This window comes from Dacryopinax primogenitus (assembly GCF_000292625.1).
Source record: "Dacryopinax primogenitus strain DJM-731 SS1 chromosome Unknown DACRYscaffold_11, whole genome shotgun sequence".
NCBI lineage: Eukaryota > Fungi > Basidiomycota > Dacrymycetes > Dacrymycetales > Dacrymycetaceae > Dacryopinax > Dacryopinax primogenitus.
This window is the reverse complement of record NW_024467208.1, coordinates 344,741-363,914: the sequence shown is the minus strand read 5'-3', so window position 1 is coordinate 363,914 and position 19,174 is coordinate 344,741. Positions and strand designations below refer to the sequence as shown.

At 53.8% G+C, this 19,174-nt stretch overlaps 7 protein-coding genes across 7 annotated transcripts in view; 3 read left to right on the top strand and 4 right to left on the bottom strand.

Annotated features, from left to right (window-relative positions):
* Positions 1–121: 121 nt before the first annotated feature.
* DACRYDRAFT_22806 (uncharacterized protein) lies at positions 122–1,008 on the bottom strand. The gene has a single exon (XM_040772957.1). The coding sequence runs from the start codon at positions 448–450 to the stop codon at positions 205–207; it is 246 nt and encodes an 81-aa protein (XP_040627864.1). The 5' UTR covers positions 451–1,008; the 3' UTR covers positions 122–204.
* An 821-nt stretch (positions 1,009–1,829) lies between these two features.
* On the bottom strand, positions 1,830–3,418 carry DACRYDRAFT_22805 (uncharacterized protein). The gene is made up of 10 exons (XM_040772956.1): positions 3,333–3,418; positions 3,182–3,280; positions 3,086–3,128; positions 3,027–3,039; positions 2,932–2,979; positions 2,850–2,881; positions 2,780–2,802; positions 2,552–2,725; positions 2,423–2,501; positions 1,830–2,373 (listed from the first exon to the last, which is right to left on the bottom strand). Exons 1-10 carry the CDS (start codon positions 3,367–3,369, stop codon positions 2,124–2,126), a joined length of 798 nt encoding a protein of 265 aa, XP_040627863.1. The 5' UTR covers positions 3,370–3,418; the 3' UTR covers positions 1,830–2,123.
* A 430-nt stretch (positions 3,419–3,848) lies between these two features.
* On the top strand, positions 3,849–5,653 carry DACRYDRAFT_16352 (glycoside hydrolase family 5 protein; the record flags this gene model as incomplete). Its single annotated transcript, XM_040771192.1, has 7 exons — positions 3,849–3,921; positions 3,970–4,048; positions 4,093–4,209; positions 4,260–4,934; positions 5,002–5,061; positions 5,109–5,223; positions 5,276–5,653. The coding sequence occupies 7 exons, from the start codon at positions 3,849–3,851 to the stop codon at positions 5,651–5,653; spliced, it is 1,497 nt and encodes a 498-aa protein (XP_040627862.1).
* Positions 5,654–5,891: 238 nt separating this feature from the next.
* Positions 5,892–7,643, bottom strand: DACRYDRAFT_89384 (MFS general substrate transporter; the record flags this gene model as incomplete). The annotated part of the gene is made up of 2 exons (XM_040776913.1): positions 5,892–7,450; positions 7,526–7,643. The coding sequence occupies 2 exons, from the start codon at positions 7,641–7,643 to the stop codon at positions 5,892–5,894; spliced, it is 1,677 nt and encodes a 558-aa protein (XP_040627861.1).
* Positions 7,644–8,430: 787 nt separating this feature from the next.
* Positions 8,431–10,778, top strand: DACRYDRAFT_89383 (uncharacterized protein; the record flags this gene model as incomplete). Its single annotated transcript, XM_040776912.1, has 4 exons — positions 8,431–8,515; positions 8,747–9,084; positions 9,131–10,570; positions 10,632–10,778. 4 exons carry the CDS (start codon positions 8,431–8,433, stop codon positions 10,776–10,778), a joined length of 2,010 nt encoding a protein of 669 aa, XP_040627860.1.
* A 554-nt stretch (positions 10,779–11,332) lies between these two features.
* Positions 11,333–12,542, bottom strand: DACRYDRAFT_108300 (ribonuclease H-like protein; the record flags this gene model as incomplete). The annotated part of the gene is made up of 5 exons (XM_040768628.1): positions 11,333–11,679; positions 11,731–11,949; positions 11,996–12,064; positions 12,112–12,236; positions 12,286–12,542. 5 exons carry the CDS (start codon positions 12,540–12,542, stop codon positions 11,333–11,335), a joined length of 1,017 nt encoding a protein of 338 aa, XP_040627859.1.
* A 5,040-nt stretch (positions 12,543–17,582) lies between these two features.
* Positions 17,583–19,174, top strand: part of DACRYDRAFT_116815 (uncharacterized protein) — a gene marked incomplete at both ends in the record, with an annotated part of 3,388 nt that continues 1,796 nt past the window's right edge. Inside the window, 9 exons of the mRNA XM_040770268.1 lie at positions 17,583–17,640; positions 17,689–17,765; positions 17,816–18,001; positions 18,323–18,376; positions 18,426–18,457; positions 18,508–18,664; positions 18,727–18,746; positions 18,797–18,943; positions 18,996–19,109. Of these exons, the coding sequence (XP_040627858.1) occupies positions 17,583–17,640; positions 17,689–17,765; positions 17,816–18,001; positions 18,323–18,376; positions 18,426–18,457; positions 18,508–18,664; positions 18,727–18,746; positions 18,797–18,943; positions 18,996–19,109 (845 nt within the window). The remainder of the gene's footprint in view (positions 17,641–17,688; positions 17,766–17,815; positions 18,002–18,322; positions 18,377–18,425; positions 18,458–18,507; positions 18,665–18,726; positions 18,747–18,796; positions 18,944–18,995; positions 19,110–19,174) is intronic.

The following is a 19,174-nucleotide window of genomic DNA, read 5'->3' as shown; positions in this document are numbered from 1 at the left end:
GCCCATGGATTTGTCGAGCAGTATATCAGTACTGATATTGCTGCCCAGTACTGTCCGACTGCAGGGAAGGATTAAGGGACAATAACCAAGCACAGCACCAGCTATCAGCATATAGCGAGTGCCGCCTTGCTTGCTTGTCCCTTGACGCTTACCTGCATATATGCACCTTGATGGTACACCTAGAAGCGCATATATCGTGCCCACTTATATCTGATTGCCGCACACGGACGTCACCGTTCGATACTTAGAGATAGCTAGACGCATAGATAGCAGGTTCATTACGCCGTCCAGGAAACACAAGGCTGGATGATGCGTGGTGGGGCCGCGATAGAGTTGCAAATGGTGCCTGTGGGGGTGTTCGTCGTCCTTCCCGTTACTCTGCGGGGTAGCGGAAGCAGGAACATCTTCTTGAAGGGGGTGTGGGGGTATCGTCGGTGCGAAGAACGGCATTCTGGGTAGTATATGCGGGTCACTCACGTGACAAAGTTGGTAAGGGACTCGAGACCTGTTCGGATACCACTATGGAGTGGCCAGACCGACCCGATCATCAGGCCCGAACCTTGGGAACATCCAGACCGTCGATTATTGGCTGACCCTCTACACTACGTCATCAGGCCCCACCCGTGACCCACCCACCAACCAACGCCCAAGTTTGGAGAACATTTCGGCTCTGTGACCTGTGGATCCCTCACACAGAGGCACTCTCGAAGGGTTTTCGGTGGTTATACTGCTATCTCCTTGAACCGGACTTATGTGCTATGTATGGTGGTTCAGACAACCGCGACAAAAGGGCGGACACCTCGTGATGTCTCGCCTCGTGTGGCGCTTCCTGTTCTCCCACGAGGCAACATGACAATGACCGCCTGGGGATATATAACTGTCAACAATTACTCCGCTCTTCTTCTCCACAACCTTGTACCGATTCCCTCAAATGGCACCGCTCTTTGCACCACGACACCGACGCAGCTACCCAGCTTCCCTCCTTCTCCCGCCTACATCTCCTTCTCCCCTCCCAACCCTCGTTCTTCTTGTCGTTCTACACCTCCTCCTCTTGCCACTCCTATTCTCCCTCGTGCTTCTCCAGATTTTCCTGAGCCCTGTTACGTGGGCAGCATACATCATCTTTGGGAATCGCGTCGCGCATGCAGCGAGCCAAAGGCGACGGTACAATACCAGCGGGTGGGGATACCGGAGCTTTCCAAGGACTGGGGCGGAGCAAGCCAAGGTCGAAAGCTCGGAGATGAAGAGCGATACGCGACGAACAATCCTGGACACAGAAGACGCACCGTCTATGGATGTGGACACTCCCAGTATAGCAGAAGCAGCAGCACGGCACGACCTTGCAGAAGTGCACAATACACCGTCCTCTTTCAGCATGGTCAATATTGCCGACTTGTGCTCTCTGCCGCCTAGCGAACTTCCAACGCCTCTCTCCCGTTCGCGAACGCTTCAATTCTCTTCCCAACCCTCGCAGTCCTTTCTTGAGCAGTCCGCCTCCCAACATATCTACCCACCGTCTCGCATCATATCCGTCCTTCCCCCCGTCCAACCGGCTCAACCTGCCCAACCGACCGCCTACGACGGTCCCGGCGCGCACAAGCTGGGGCATCATGCGCGCCCCTATTGGGTTAGGAGCTTTTCAGAGCGGCTTAGGATAGAAGAGCGCCAGCGTGAGTGGGTTGGGCAGGGGGGTCCAGCCCCTGGGTGGACGAGTCCTGGAAGGACACCGAGGGGCTCAGGACAGGGTGAGAGGGATATCTCTTGGCGGGAGCTGGACTAGCAGCTCCTTTATCTAAGGAACGGAGTATGTACATCATAGAACTCGTTGGGGTCATCACGGCAATTGTATTCGTAGACAATGCACATTGAATATACTCAAGCTAAGAGAAGAGATTCCGATTTGGCAGCACACGACAATTAGGGCAGATATTGTAGGCGGTCATGTCAAGCCCTTGCACACAGTCCGGGCCACAGCGTCCCACACAGTAAAACGTCCTTCCACGCACTACACACTTCCAAATCCACGTCGGTCAAACAAGACTTTTTGCCCTACTCCTCCGGCTACTATGCACAAACCCCTTGGGATCGTCACGGTTCGTCTCTGCACATGGGAGGGGAAACGTTTACCGCCTCCTCTCCTGCTGCGGCTGTGCGGCTGGCGTTCCCCCAGGGATGGCAGCGGCCCACCTTGCCCCAGCCAGCTTGATAGCCACCCAGCCCTGCTGGAGCCAGGGAGGCGAGCCGGGAGCGTTGATCCTGGCGTCCGCCGCGGCGGTGAAGGCGTTGACGGCTTGGCGGGTGAAGGAGGAGAACATGTACCGCTGGCGAAGGAAGTGGGCGTAGATAACCGGAGTGAGGAGGGAGTTGCGCCGGCTGTGGGGGGACGGTTACTAGAGAACATGAGGTGGGAAGGAGGACGTACATGAGCGCTCCGACAGAAACGTAGGCGAAGATGACGAGTTCTGCAAACGCCACAATCTGCATCGCGCTTTCATAGTTGTCTGCGGTGAATCAGCACCTCCGCACCGTGACGCTGACGGCAGACACTTACTCCTGACCCAAGTACCGATCGCCTTTGCGTACGGATGTTGTTCTGCCCTCGGGGCTGGCTGGCCTGGCTGCGCCGGAGGAGGAGGCTTGGAAGGCAGGATCTTGGGGATGATATTCGTCCGTACGAACGTGAGTGTGTGGAAGGCAGAAAAAGTGGCGAAAGGGATTAGGGACGCTAGTGGTCAAGCGAGGTGAGTCGTGCGCAGCACGTGGACGTGGAAGTACGAACGGAAGATTGGGCGGGTGAGGAACCTGGTTCTGGTTAGGTTTTGGTTGGACAGGGGAGGGAGGGAGCGTACCAGTACAGTGAGAGGAGGAAGTATTGTACGTTCTGAGATGGGTTAGCGGGGCTCTTGCGATGTGAAAGGATCCCGGGCACACCTCATCAGCCAACGCGCGCTGAGCGTACTGAGGGGAAGCCTGGGGCATCTGCACGCGATCAATGGGGTTCTGGTTCGTTCGGATTGTGGACGCACTCCGACTGCTTTGCTGTACGATGATTAGATAGTGGCTAATGTGGCGAAGAAGGACTCACAAACAAACGATCGCATAACTGATCAAGGCACCCGCGTAGCTTACTGAGGGGGTTGTTCGTTAACATGATCACAGCTTTGACATAAGAGAGACGCACGCTTATACCAGATGACGTTGCTCGCTGCTTTGAATGTGAAGATGGAGACCAAGTACTTGATAGCACAGACTAGGAGGAGAAGGTGGCCGGCTGCCCAAGCTTGTGGTTGAAGGATCGTCAGTGCTTCTTGATGCCTAATTGAAGGACGTACCATAATGTGGCCAAGGAGAAGGAGGAGGAGGGGGCATGGTTGATTCTTATACAACAGAGCTGTGATGAAGATGAAGTGTTTTTAAACGGTTGAAAGTTGTGTGTGGACGGACAACGAGGGACGCGTGAGGAAAGGAACGGCGTTTGTCTGACCTCTTCTTCACGGAGGCTATTCAACATGCGCTAGTGGGTATGTTAGGGGAATATATTATTATGTTAGGGTTATTATAGAGAGGGGATATGGATAAAGAGGGTAGATTAATATATTGAAATAATGTTATTGATAACTATGTTGAATGATACTGAATATGTATATTGATAGACCACCAGTGGGCGTTTTATATGTAATGTGATCCCTTGTGAAGTGTAATAACATACATTACTCTTTACATCGTTGTGCCCTATTGTTAGAATTCATTGGAATAAATTCACCCTATCCCCTCACTCTTCAGGAGTATATCTCCCTCTTTTATACCACCAACATCCACGAATGCATCTCTCTAACTTACTCTCCAACATGCCCGCTTCAATATCTCAACTAGCAATAGGCCTCTTGTGCGAGGTATTCTTATGGCAGTCTGGCGTACCGAGTAAGCATACATCACACATCTCTAACCTATGCTAATGATATACCGTAGTCGCCAACCTCACACAGCCAGCGCAGACGATGCAAGGTATAGGCGCAAGCGGCGCTTGGTGGCCTCTTGATCTCTACAAGTACGCCCATCCCCTCTACCCATACGCGCGCTCACGATCCCCAGCTATCCAGACGCAGTACGCCAAAACGTCTCCTACCTATTGTTCAGCAGCGACGCCCTCGGCCTCACTTCCTATCGGTACAACGTCGGCGGCGGCGGGGTGGGCGTTGGCGTCCCTTCGTGCGTTCTCCTCACCTCCCTGATCGTCGCTAACCTCTTGCCTCATACAGCCGTGCACCGGAGACGACGTACATTAGCACCACCAGCTCGAACTACAGTGCCGACCCTCAAGGCTCCTACTTCCTACACGCCGCAGCGCAGTACTCCGTTCCCCAACTAACAGTATTCGTCAACTCTGCCCCTCCCTCATTCACCACCTCCCAAGCCTCGTGCGCCGGGGCGCTGCTCAACAGCTCCATCCCCCTGTTCGGCACCTACCTCGCTGGTGTAGTGCAGTACTGGGCCTCGCAGGGGATCCACTTTGCCTACGTCTCACCCATGAACGAGCCTGATAACGGCTTCCCTCCCGCGAGCGGATCCCTCTCCTGCACACAGGAAGGCATGGTCGTCGTCCCCTCCGTCCGGCCCACGGTCGTCCAATCCATCCGGGCAGCACTAGACGCCGCAGGGCTACAATCCGTCCTCGTCCAAGCGGACGAAACGAGCACGCAAGTGCAATTCGCCGTCGAAGCCGACTTGTGGATCCCCGGTGCAGCAGGTAGCATCGCCGTCATAAGCCACCATGACTACCTCTTTGCGGCTGATACTGCCTTGCAAGCGATGGGCGACCAGGGACGCTACCTGAGCGGAGGGAAGCAGATGTGGTTTACGGAGATATGTTGTTTTGTCGGCGCGGAGAATAGTACAGATCCGGCGAGCGCGTTGGCTTATGGCCAGGGGTACGAGTGAGTGCCGTTTTCTCTGAATGGTGGGGTCCCGCTCGTGCTACGGGAATGCTGAGCTTTTGGGTAGCCCGACGATGCTCAGCGCGCTGCAGATGGCCAACCTCATTTACCGGTCGTTCACGCTTACGTTAGTACCTCCCTCTGGAAATGAGCCTCACTGACCCAATGCTCTAGCGGCGATGCGCACTTTGACTGGTGGGTCGCGCTTTCCTCTGAGATGGGCTGTTCGCCCGCCTCCGACCCTGCGTGCGCAACGACCAGCAACACTCAGGGGTGGAACGACGGACTCGTACGCCCCCTCTTCTCCCCATTCCCCTGTTCCAGCGCTCACCCAGTCGTAGATATACTACGATGCCTCCTATGCCAGTAACGGCAACACCGCTATCTACCTGACGAAACGCTACTTTGTCCTGAAGCACTTCGCGCACGCCATCCCCCTAGGCGCAGTGCGCTACGTCCTCACCCCGCTCCCCGCTTTCCGTTTGCTGGCATTCAGCCTCCCCTCCGGCGGCTGGTCCGTGATCGCGCTCAACCTAGAGCCAGACCAGGCTCTCCTGGCGCTGGACACTCTTCAGCTGGGCACGGCGACCCAGGCTTACCAGACGACGCAGGACGAGGATTGGGAGACCCTCAGGGTGCAAAACGCTTTGAGCTGCGGGACGGTGTTCCAGATGGTCTTGCCGGGGAGTAGCGTGACGTCGATATACTTCTCAGGGTGAACGACGCCATACGGACAAACCAGAAGATGAGCAGATATAGTGAGAAGGAGTGGAAGGTAGATATATGTACATTAAGACGTTAAGACTGGACTGGACTTCACGCGCGACGCTTGGTATTGATACAATTGTCATTATAGTATGGACATGACTAGTGATACAATTTATGAAATGCACGATCTCTAAGTATAATGTTACGGTCCAATTCTCTCGGTCCAGATTTCTATAACGCCTTTCGCTTTCATGCAGCCATAACAGCGACCCCTTTGATATTCTTCCATTCCACAAAGATGCTCAGCACGGCCGCGATGCCCATGAGCGGGATGGCGAGCGCGTACGCGCCCTTCAGCCCGTCCATATACGCTCTCAAGATCCCCGCGAGTGCTTCAGCGGGGAACATGGCCCGCAGGTCGCTAGCTCCTGTGGCTACGACCATGGCCGCGTCTACCCCTGGGGCGGTGATCGGGAGAGCAGCAATTAGGCGGTTGGTGAATATGCTCTGGCCTGCGCTGATGAAGAACGCTCCTCCTATCGTTTGGAAGAAGAGGATCATCGCCGTCACCGGAGCGAGGTCTGCCATGTCGACCATCGCTTGCCCCGCACTGATGGGGATTTGGATCCCGATGCCTATCCCGACGCCGGCGAGGACTTGGTAGCCGATCCACTGCGCGCTCGGAGTGCCGATATCGAGCGTGTAGATGAGTCCGGCCCCGATGGTTGCGAGCACAGAGCCTAGGATGAGCAGAGGTACGAAGTGTCCCCAGAGGGAGATGAGGTTCCCCGAGATGATGGAGAAGAGCGCTACGGCCAGGATGAGGGGGACGTTACGTACTCCCGAGTCGGAGGCTGAGACGCCGTCCACGGATTGGAAGTAGATCGGGACAAAGTAGACGAGGAGGAAGAAGCCGCCTGCGAGGAAGAAGATGTATCCTGCTGAGAGGGCGACTGTGCGTTGTTTGAACAGGCGGGGGAGGAGGATTGCTCGTTCACCCATGCGCCACTCGACGATGATGAACGCAATTGTCATTAGTGCGAAGCCTACGAGGAGTCCGACGACTGTGCTGCTCGACCAAGGGAAGGAGACACCTCCCCATTGCACTGCGAGCAGGTAGCTGATCACAGCGCCCATGATGAGCCCCGTGCCTAGGGGATCCATCTGCAATACCTTCTCCTTCCATGTCGCTGGGACGGGCTTGGCAGCTTCGGGCATGACGAAAAAGATCGCGATTATTGCTGCTGCGAGACCGCCGACGGGAAGGTTGATGTAGAAGCACCAACGCCAGGTGAGCTTGTCGGTGAACACGCCGCCCAGGAGTGGGCCGATGACGCTCGCCAGACCGTAGGTGGCACCGATTATCCCAGTGTATGCTGGACGGCGCGCGGGAGGAGCGGCAAACGCAATGATGGTGTATACTCCGGAGGAGATGCCGCTCGCACCCAGGCCGGCAATCGCGCGGCCAACAATCAACGCGCTGCTACTTGGTGCGACGGCGCAGAGGAGCGAACCGAGCTCAAATATCCCGATGGACAGGAGGAACGCCGGCTTGAGCGGGAAGTACTTGTACCCCTTCCCCCAGGTGGACTGGAACGACGCGAGCGTAAGGAAGAAGGCGCTGCCGTACCATCCTACGTCTGAGAGAGACTTGAACTCGTCAGTTATTCGCGGGATTGCGGTGGCGACGATCGTCATGTCCAGCGCGGCGAGGAAGATTGACAGCACGAGAGCGGAGATGATAGCAAGCAGCTTGAACCCTGTAGGGTATGTGATCTCGGCTTCTCCGGTCGCAGAGTCTTGTTTTTCTGCATCGGCGTATTGGGGCTTCTTCTCGCTCAGGGACGGCGCGTAGCTCGGAAGGTGGGAGTCGACCACCGTACGATCAGCGATTGAGGACCGTTCAGACAAGGGGTCGTAGCTCTCCGTGCGGGGGAAGTTCACCACCGCGTTATCAGGGAGGGCGAGCGCATCAGCCAGAGGAGTAGCGGGGGCGGCCATTAGTGTCGGTGTCTAGGATATTAGCAGGGGAGGAGGGTAGCTGGATGCCGGGCGGAGGGCGCGACTTTTCTGGTCTGAAGTTTGACGTCCTTCATCGTGCAGATTTTATACCTCGCCCAACTGTTCTAGCAAGAAAGACAGGTGTAGGACCACCGTCCACCGTTGTTGTCATACAGTCCTAGGATGAAGTGCAGTCATTCTCCGTCGCCGTTGAGTGCAGAGGATTATTCAGGCCATTGTCAAGATTTCCAGCTGCGTGAATGAGTCAGACTATACACATCGTGGATTGAATAACCCACGAAGACTGTCGTAACACCGCCCGTCTGACCAATCATGGTCAGGGACAAAGAAAGGGGTGGGTTGGTCAGCAGTGGCGATGCAGCTCCACGTCTTCTGAGCGTGGGCCGGGGTTCGTCCACCTTCCCAACTCTACCCGTAGGGATTTGGTCCGCTCCTCGTCCGTCCATACTCGTCCGCCCATCTAAAATAAGTCCGCCCGCCTCGGATGAACGTGATCTGAGACTTTTCCTGTGCATCGGGAGACTTTCACACGACGAGTCAATAGGTGACAATCACAAATGCACATTTGTAAGCCTTTCTCCTTTGCATGTAACGATATAGCCCGTTGCAGTTTCGTTCGCCCGCGTAACCCATACAATCTGGCGTACGCGTTGCCCCCTCTAGAGAAGAACCGAGGATGCCAGTGTCGGCCTGCAGCGACTCCCTCTCTCCTGCTTCACCAGCAGCACCAGTGTCAGTCGACCCAAAGACTGGTACCATAAGAAGAATGAGTGACGATGCTGATCTGGACGGTGAGGTCGACGATAGACCTAGAAAGAAAATGAGAAAGGGGACACACAGTTGTGCCGAGTGTGAGTGTCCACCATCCTTTCTTTCATCCTCTTCTTTTATGTTTTCTTGCGAACGGAGCCCTGTGAGAGGGACTAAGTCCGGCGGACGAACGTGCATCTGATGTCGGACGAGTATGCCTCTTGTTGGAGAGCATGCCTTTGCTGTCGGACGAGCATACTCGCACCCACCCACCGGATCCCGACATTCCTATCCCTCTTGACCCTGACGCTGACCACCTCTCTGTGACACAGGCCGTCGACGCAAAGTACGGTGCATCTTCGCCTCATCCACCGCGCAGATATGCAACGAGTGTGTCGCACGTGGCACCCGCTGCCTCTCGCAAGAAGAGGAAGAGCCTGTCCCTGACACACGCAAGAACCTGCGTGAGCGCGTAGGTCGGCTCGAAGGACTCGTGGACCGCTTATTGTCGAGGAACGGGTTCTCTTCTGAAGACCTCAGGAGGACAGTCGCGGAGACTGGAATCGATATCGACCTCGCGACACCAGGTGACGTACCGCACGACGTCTCCGAAAGACGTGTGAGCGTATGCGAATCCGCGCCTGCACTTTCTCTATTTGACAATGCTATTGTGCGTCCCTGGGCTTCCCCTATATTACGTGCGCTGACGTCCCCAGTTTGGACGTAAACCCGACCAGGCAGATCTAGATGCCTGTGAAGCAGAGAGCTCGACGCTCGTCGATTCCTGCGAGTCCTCCGCCGCATCACCAGGAACAGTCAGCAACACCGCTTCCAAAGTAAAGTTCGACACTGTCAGGCGCGCACTGACACGTACAATCCCCTCCGAGCGAGACCTCGACACCCTCTTCCGCCATGCCAGTGGCTGGTGGGTCATCTGGCGCGATCTGTGCGCTTCTATGGGAGGCACAGACCAGATGTCCCTCTCCGCCGTCCTGCGACGCGCGCTCTCCAAAGGCCACCCGGCGATCATCGCCCATGCATTGCTCTGTATAGCAGTGACCATCCAGCAGCTGCCAGGGGACTTCGACTTCTCCCAACTCAACCTTCCGCTCAGCGCAGATGCGCTCATGAAGCATTATATGATGCTCGTTCAACGACTCATCGTATTCGATGCCGAGTTTGCCAGCTCTCTCGATGGACTGGACTGTATGATCCTCCAGGGAAGGCTGCACCTCAACCTCGGTCAACCCAGGCAGGCATGGACGACCTACCGCCGAGCGATGAGCTTTGCTGTCCTCATGGGCCTACAACGAGACCCCGTTGTGCGAGGTGACAAAGCTACACCGCTATGGAAACGAAGGCGCATGACCTGGTGGCGCATATACGAAGGCGACAGGTACCTCTCCCTCCTCCTTGGTCTACCCTATGCCGTCTGTGACGCCCACTGCAACCTCACCATTGACGAGGAGGACGAGGCGGAGACACCAGAACTCTTCCGTCGGAGAATCACTCGGCTCGCAGGGAGGATCATCGACAGGAACCAGAACTTCAACGGGCCTGACCTGACCCTCACCCTCGAGATAGATCAGGAACTTGAAGAGCTCGGCCGACGCCTCCCTCCCAGGTGGTGGGACGTCACCCAGGCCCAGCATGAGGGCCGTGCGAGCCACTACGACCGCCTCATGTGCCAGCTCTGGTACCACCAAGTCCGGGGGCTCTTGCATCTCCCATTCCTCCTCCGCTCGCTCACGGATGTACGATTCGAGTACTCCCGTTTGCTCTGCCTAGAAAGTAACCGCCAGATGTTGCGCAGGTATATCCAGCTCCGTATTGACCGCCATTCTGCCGCGTACATGTGCAAAGTCATCGACTTCCAGGCCTTCACTTCAGCGGTCCTGTTGTTCCTACATCTTGTCGGCATGGGCAAGCTCTGGCCGGAAGGTGAGCAGCGGACGGACGAGGCTCAGAACGCAGAAGATTCCGCGTATATCGACCAGACTATCCATTTCCTCCGTTGTGCCTCGGTCGAGGAGCACAGTATGGTCGCTACCCAAGCGCTTGAGGTGCTTGAGAGTCTCCAGCAAGCACGGAACATGTCCAATGACGGAAAATGCCGATGTACGAACAAAACCCTCGTCATACCCTTTTTTGGCACTGTCACTATCGGCCCTGGCACTGGCTTCACCCAAAACCCCGACGGCACATTCATCAATCAAGTGCAGAACGACACTACTCTTAGCGGGTCCATCTCTTCCCCAAGCTCTGGCCCGCCCAAGAAGAACTATTCCATCACTGTCGACTCCTCCGCTCCGCGCACGAGTATCCTCAACCCAATCGACCCTCCTATGCCTCCACAACAAGTGAGCCAAGAACCACAAGTCTCCTTCAGCAGCTTTTACGCGCCTTACGGCGTCGAGGGCAGCACTGGTCCGCAGCCGAATTCTTGGATGACAAACACTTCGGATGATATGGCTTGGCAAAACATCTTGAGTATGGACCTGGACCAGAATTGGAATCTCTCCCTCGGGGCGAACACGGGTGATCTCCTGCCGCCGTTCTCGAACCCGCCGGGACCGATGGGTGCTGGTCCGCCACAGATGACGCAATCCAACCTTGCCATCTCGATGCCTTTACCGGACGGGATTTGAGTCTCTTCTCTTTGGCTGAGTTGTTCGGTTGTCATGCCTGTTTTTTTGCCTAGTTTAGACACCCACGAAATATCACTCCGTGTCACAATTCAAGTCTAGGAATACAATAATGTCTAGAGCATATGGCAGTGTAACACTCTAAACGACTACGAAATGCTGGGCACATTACTGGATATACCAATGATACAAGGAGGTATGTGTGCGATGCAGGAAATTTGACAATCACGGGGAATTTCCTGTGCGGCATGTCTCTGAAGCGTCATACTCCGTTTACAGAAGGAAAGGAGTCACGGCCGAAGCTTCCCGGATGGAATTACTCTGGCGTGGTTCGTTGACCACCGTGATAAACCCGAGCACGGCAGGTGCTGTCAGCGCGCTGACGTCCCGTTCGGCCTTCAGGCGTTCCTGTTCCTGCTTCTGGCGCTCAGCCTCCCTTGACCTGTTTCTCTCATTTCTTGCCTTCCGACGGTGCCATGCTTCTTCTTCCGCGGCCCAAAAGACGCGTGCATCAACCGTGAATAAACTGTCAGTGAAAGGCGGGGCATACTCCATCTGAGTGTGAAGACATTCCAGAAAGCGGAATATCTTGAAAGACACGTGTGCATCATTAGCCGCATCTGTCCAATTTGAGAAACCCGCGTCAACAGAGAAAGCAGCCAAGTACTCACAGTCTTGCATTGCCTTCGTCATGGGATTCATCTCCCAATTGCTCTTTGTGATCTTCCCTTTCTTCAGCGTGCGCTCAAGATAGGTTTCGCAGAGCGCCGCCAGGCCCGGATTTCTGTTCGGTGCCCATTTGTCAGGGTCGACCAACTTGGCAAAATCGGCCAGGTCGAGCAGCGAACTGAATTCAAGCTGTTGCTCTCTGTGCAGCTTGAAGGCATCACCTGTACGTTATGAGCTAGTGAGAGCGGAACAGTAAGAGAGGAGTACCTCGGATCCCAACGCCCACTTTAACGATCGCCGGGTTGCTCAGTAACTCTCGTAGCGATTCTGGGAAATCTGGTGCGCAGATGAGACTGATGGCGCTTGAGCTCGCATGAACATACATTGCATAGCACTGATCTGGATCAGGAGGATGTTATGCTCGTCTCCCAATTGGATCAAAGATGTCCAATTCTCCCGACCCCCCTTGACATAGTTAGGTCGCCATTCGGTGTCAAAGCCAAGTGGACTTAACCGTCAGCTTTTCACGCGTCTCGCGGATATGGGACGCGGCGTACCTGCTCAGCATTGGTACCATCTGATTGGCAGTTACATGGTCGCGGATGTAGAACACATTAGGAGGGGTACCTATGAGCGAGTCTCTGTAGGTATATGGTGCATATTCTGGTCGCAGTGGGTTTTGATTGGTTGGCAGTTGTGGACCAGTTTTAACTGGTGCAGCAGGATGGAATCGAAAGGTCTGGCCGTTAGGCATATTCTGAGCCTGGGTTTCGGTCGCACGATCGAAGCGTCGATTCTCTTCCCACCACGACATGATTTCCAATTCCAAGACGAGAGTTCGAGAGTTCAAAGCGTGAGGGACGAATGGCAGAAACAGAAAGACGCGGTTCAAATGCAAGAGTCCTCGGCACATATCGCCGACGGGTGGTCCCTATGCGAAAGTGGTAGCGCTGGTCATAGGGGGGCTGACAGAACTGAGCATTTGTACATCCATTGATGGGGACGCAATATAATCATTCATACCTGCCCTGTCCCCTTCCGTTCCATTCACTTCCTCATTCCGTCTGAGCAGGAATATGTTACGAATTTCTCTGATGAGTCCTTAGCCTTGTTGATACCATCTTTCTCTCCTCCCTTGCTTTCCTCCCCTTCTTTCCTTAGCCCATCTTGCGCCTACTGCTTTCATCCTTCCTTCGCTTTCTCTTTCTGCTTTTTGCGCCCCGCTCTACACAGAGGCCTGCGGCATGCAAACATATCTATATTTCCCATATTCAGATTTGAATTTGGTCAGGTCCGATTCGAAGCCTCAATTCAGGATCTACAGTGCTTCCTTCCTGCACACCTTATCGACTCAGTACCACCATCAATGTGTGTTTGTGGAATAGGACAATATGCACATGCATGATATTTCTTGTCGTACCTTGGTATGAGGTGAAGATACATCAAAGCGGCATGTCGTTCAATACAAATTTGAGGGGGTGCATGGCAATACATAGAGAGCAATAAATCAAGAAACAGTACAGGAATGCAGCGAAACATGCTGTTGAAGGTAAAAGTGGACGCAGGCCTCCAGTCATTGTAACACAAGGTAAAACATACAAATAATTCAAAATGACAGATGGAAGAGCAGGTCGGATTGGGTTCGGTATGTATTGAAGGAGCGAGGTCCATTTCCGGTCATTGTGCCTCGAGTTTGTTCCTGAATGGCCTCGACGAACGAGGTGGCACCCTGTAAAGCCAGGATGCCTTTTCTTTTCTATTCAGGGATGGTGGTAAACAAACCGCTCGTTGAAAAGGCACTGAAGTCGGCGCGAAGGGTTACGGAGTCTTGACGAGTTCGAGTATCTCGTTCCGGCCCCGGCTGGACGAGTGGTATTGGAGGATGCTGGACACTGGAACACAATCAATCGCCGTGCGGGGAGAGAATGGGCACTCGCCTAGTTTTGCAGCGCGTGGGACACGAGGGCGGTGACGAATGGCGGAGGAATATGTTGCTTCGTACTGTTCAAGTCCTAGAAATCAGTATATTGTCCCCGAGCACACCTCGGCGAACGAGGCAGCACCCTGTGAAGCCAGGATGCCTGAATGCTCGGGGATGATCTAAAAACTGAACCTGTGTTCCAGAAGTTAGTTTTTAACCTGTTCGGGAGCTCACTTACGGGCCCGTCCCTCTTCCAAGCTTCGACTTGACGTCAGCAGGATATTTCAATTTCATGAGAGATATCACGCACACCCAGTCATTATCAGAGGGAACCTGGATGGCGATAACATATACCTTCGATGCTGCTTGAATCCACCGGCCGAAAGAATTAGTGTTGAAGGAGGTTGACCGCAATATTTGAGCGACTTTATGATGCATTCTGATTGCTTCGCATCTGCTACAAGTACTTCGCTTGGTCCACAGTATCAATATGACGACCGCGGACGGATTTTATCATCAAGCGAACATACCAATAGGTGAAGTAGATAATCATTGATTGATCGTTCTCGAATCCCCTGCGATGGACGTACCTAGGGCGTCACTTGCGAAAGCCAGGACGGTTTCTGAAAGAAGTTAGTACCTCCCCGAGCAGACCTCGGCGAACGAGGTAGCATCCTGCAAAGCCAGGACAGGGTTGCAGCACAGGGGAGAGAGGGGAGGAGAGTGAGATAACAAACCTATACTTTGCTCGTGAACTCGGTGTCCAGTGTATCTGGGAGTCTTGGTGGTCTCGTGTGTGTCGTTCGTGTTGTCGCAGGACCGGTGCTGGATGATATTAATATCCTACAACACAGTGAGCAACATGGGCGGAGTCGATGGACGCTCACCTGTTCGAGCGCACGGTAGAGAAGGAGCAAGTCGGCTGTGCATGTCCTGGAATAAGTTAGTACCTCCCCGAGCAGACCTCGGCGAACGAGGCAGCATCCTGTAAAGCCAGGATGCCGGATAGCTCGGGAAGGATCATAAAAAATAGTCTCGCTTCCTGAAGTGAGTGTTGAGCCTGTTCGTCATCTTTCTTACGTATCTGCATTATGGCGAGCTGTTGAAGTGGAGGAGCGCTGTCGCATACGGTGATTGAAGTACTTACATGATGTTGATTCATCCCTCAGACATTCCCACAGGAAAGCAAGATAAGGATATAGCGATACAGACAGAGATGTACTCACTTACAACAGCTCGACGTGCGTTGTGTTCAAGACAAGAAGCGTCTTGGTCGATCGATCCTGCAAGAAACAAGAGGTGAGCTATGATCGAAAAGGCGAGAGCCGAGAGGAAAGATGTGCAAACTGATCCTCTTTTGAAACCTCCTTCCTTCTTCCCCTGACTTGCAAATGTCTTCAGCGGAGATCGCTTGCGAGAGGATCTCATCGAGCGAGTGGCTGGAAATTTGTTGTCGTCAGTTCAGTTCGTAGACCTACAATAACAGTCAGCAGAATATGGTCGCAGGGTGTATTTGCCTACTGTGCAGCATGAAGCTTAGGCAAGGCTTGATTTCCCGGTGTGCTCATTCCCTTCGTGTTTGATTTGGTCGACGTCTTCTCGTGAATGGCGTGTGTTCCAGTCGGAATACAACTACACATCTGATCAGTGATGAACTCGGTTGGAGGGATAACATAGATGCCGCTAATTGGGGCCCAGGATTCCGGAGCCTTGATAGTCTCGAGTGTGTCGTTCGGGTAATGCTGAACAAGTGCTTGACGATACTAAATCCTAGAACACAGTCAATAAGACTGTACGGAAGGGACGGGCGCTCACCTGGATTCGACATGTATGGGAAGTCAGGAGGACGGGTGAGGCCGAAATCGGTTGCTTCGTTCTGTGTGATTCCCGCAAGTTAGTATCCCGAGTGAACCTCGGCGAACGAGGTAGCACCCTGCAAAGCCAGGGTGCGGGTCCAGCACGGGGGAGAGGGAGTGGGGAAGGTTAAACAAACCTATGAGTGAGGTTGGTGCCGAGCGTGTTCCGGAGACTCTTGATACTGTCGAGTGTGTTGTTCGGCTCGGTGCCAGACGAGTGCCGGAGGATACTGAATACTACAACACAGTCAACAGCGGTAAGGGGAGGGGATGGACTCTCACCTAGATTCAGACAGGGCGGGATATTAGGCTGGAGACGACGGCGAGGAGGGATTGGTTGCTTCGCGGTGTCTAAGTCAGTGCTGGTTGATATAGAATACTAGAAAAGAGTCGACAGCAGTAGTTCGCGTAGGGTATGGACATTCACCTAGATTCGGGGCGCACACAATATCAAGTCGGAGATGACATCAAGGCGGAATCGATCGCTCCGCAGTGGCTAAGTCCTGGAACAAGTCAGTATCCCCGAGCAAGCCTCGACGAACGAGGTAGCACCCTGCAAAGCCAGTGTGCCGTTGCAGCTCGGGAGAGAGTGATATGAGCAAACCTATACTAGAAGTCGGCGTCCAGTGTGTTCCAGAGTCTTGATGGTCCCGAGCGTCGACGAGGTGAGCCGGAACGCGGCTCGAGAAAGGTTTGCGGGGAGGGTGGGGGGGGAGGACGAGAGGAGGGGGAGGGGAGAGGGCGTCTGTGGGGGCGCTGAAGGGGGATGGAGATGGGGGGAGGGAAAGGAGCGTACCCGTATAAACAGATACGTGTCCAGGTATTTATCCACAAACAAGAAAGCTCCGTTTATTTTGATTTCGTGTCGATCGTGAGCGCGTTGTTATGCGTGGTGTTGGTATGGACGTGATCGAGCGAGCTTGTCGTCGAGCATCGGTGCTTTCCTCGCGTTCCAGTCTCACAGAAGCTCATAATCCCCTTCTGTCCTAGCACGCTGATCTGGATCAGGAGGTTCTCACGTTATGGCTTTGCCGAATTAAATATGTCCAATTTCTCCGGTGCACCTTTGATATGGTTTGGAACTGTTGATGCGACTCAGTATCCAACGACTCAGTGTTCAAGTCGGGGCGTACTAAGCAGTCAGCATTCACGCTTCTCATGAATATGGTACGCGACCTGCTCAGGAGTAGCACCAGCCGATCGGCCGATACATGATCCCGACTGCATTCCGAGGGGGGGGGGGGGGGGGTATCACTAGCTTTCTGAATCTGTGCCGAGCATAACTCTGGCTCCGGGCTGTTGTTGTTGGGGACGTTGCATTCACTTCACCAGGAGGATGATGGATCCAGCCATCAGACCGTCAGGCGAGTCCCGTGATTTATGTTGAATCGCACGTGCAGCACGTTTAGAGCGTGCCTACCCAAGACTGAGAACACCAGTAGTCATTGTTCAAAACGTGACCGTTCAACGAAAGAGACAGACGCGCAAATACCCACGTGAAAGAGAAGTCACTACTGAATGATCCGGATGCGGATCCGATCGCCGATTAGGAAAGATAGCCTTTGAATTACTTGGCCTATGTATGATGCCAAGCCTTTTCAGGGTCGATCTGGGTCTGTTCGGTCTATCGGACTTTACAGACAACATCTCCGGTGCCGAAAACAAGTCACGGACGGTTCTGATGCCAGGATCTTATGGTCCCCCTGCCTAGGTGAATGTGACGCACTCAGTATGTACACCCCGGTGGTCATAGTATCCTTATTACGCATTCAAACCCCGGTGAAGAGAACAGACAGATCGAAAGAACCCTAAGCTCAAAAGGTTATCTTTCCTAATCGGCGATCGGATCCGCATCCGGATCACTGGTGCCTTCTTTCACGTGGCAACATATTTGGCGCGCATCTGGTTTGAGTCGTCACGTTTTGTACAATATTGACCATCCTGTACTGTCTTCGGGAAACACGCTCCAAACGTGTGGCACGTGCGGTCCAACAGAAATCACGGGACTCCGAACGGGACTGATGATTCGGACGCCGATGAACTCAAGTCTAGTCAGAGGTCGATGCAGGGGTTGCAAATGGCGCTCGCGGAAGGTTGGCTCGTTCATCGTGGGAGGGAGACCTGTGCTTTTAGCCGTGAGTAGTCTGACTGTCTTCGGGCTTCCTCTCACTGTGCCTTCTTAGACGATCGATGCCGCCAAGCGGCGGTTGCGTTCACTGAGCAGATGCCGGCAGATGTCGTCATGAGCATGAACCTCAAGGTATCCCCTTACTTCCGCACTGTGTGCTATGATCTTACCGTTCCCCGAAGATCGCTCTGGTGCTGTTACAACAAGCGAATCCGGACTATTTCCGCTTGGCCGATTTTGCGAAGCGCAGCATACCTATGCTCCCTGACCATCCCAAGCGCAGCGCATTCTTCGACGTCTTCCTGCGCGCGTCAGTAGTCATGCGACACTCCAAGGGGCGCATGAAATGGCACTCGAATATTGTCAATGTGCGCGGCAGTTGTTGTTGGAGGAAACGTGGAACGAGGATAATCGGGAAACGACCCTCTCACTTCTGCTCAAGACTGCAGAGTAGGTGAAAACGTCTTATGACGATCACTCCGCTGAATGAGGATGATGTAGGTTGATGACCTGGACTAGGGATAACTGGTCTTCTGACCAATTACTCAATGAGATATTACAACAAACAGTCTCCCCCCGAAGACGTAGGTGAGGTTGCGAGGTTACAAGCGAGGAATTGTTGGAAGAGAGAAACTACTTTCGCGTACGTTTTTATTTTCTTATATTATGACTGATCTCATTTCTTGCAGGATGGACTGACCAAAACGCTGCATGGTCTGCGGGCGTTAGGTGTGGAGTTGAAAGTTAGTACTCGTGTCTATGTTCTGCGCCATCCTCACATTCTGTCTCTAGGAACACGTCTCTGAGGAACAAATAAACGCTATGTGCGTACTATCATCATATTTATCCACAGTGCTGTTGACATGTGCGGCAGATACGAGCGTGTCCGTTCCCAAATTCTCGAGACTGGATTTGACCAAATCCTTGCCTTGCCTCACTGTTCCGACCCAAAAGTCGAGCTCATGGTCTCACTCCTCAATGATACAAGCATTAACGCGCATTGGGCACAAGGCCAGGGATTGACCGATGTTGTAGGACTTAAAGCACGTTTTCCTCCTATTTCTCCTTGACATTGCTAACTGTGCCTACGTAGAATATCGAACTGAGCTTAAAGTGCGTTATACCTAATACGACACAAGTTGATGTTCATCAATCATTTCCAGACATGGGATCTCCACTGGTAGTCCTGGAGGATTTATGTGGGCTCTGGGTGTCGCAGCGGAACGCAAGGCACACTTCAGATTCGGGCAGCAGATGGGCAAACTAGCGATGCAACTTGCGGCCAAGCACTCTGTGATCGGTGACAGAGCGTACGTGATTTTCCCATATTGTTGACAAGAGATGGTTGACACAAGCACGCAGCAAATATGAGGTCATGTATATTACATTGGCCTCGGGATGGGAAACTGAGCACATTCGAGCCAACCTCGCTAGAACAGAGTCTGCACTACGACTGTCCCGAGCAGCCGGTGACCGGTAAGTCCTAAATCGTACTAGACGTCATATGCTGACACGCGCCAGGATTTACGCAAGCCTAGCGA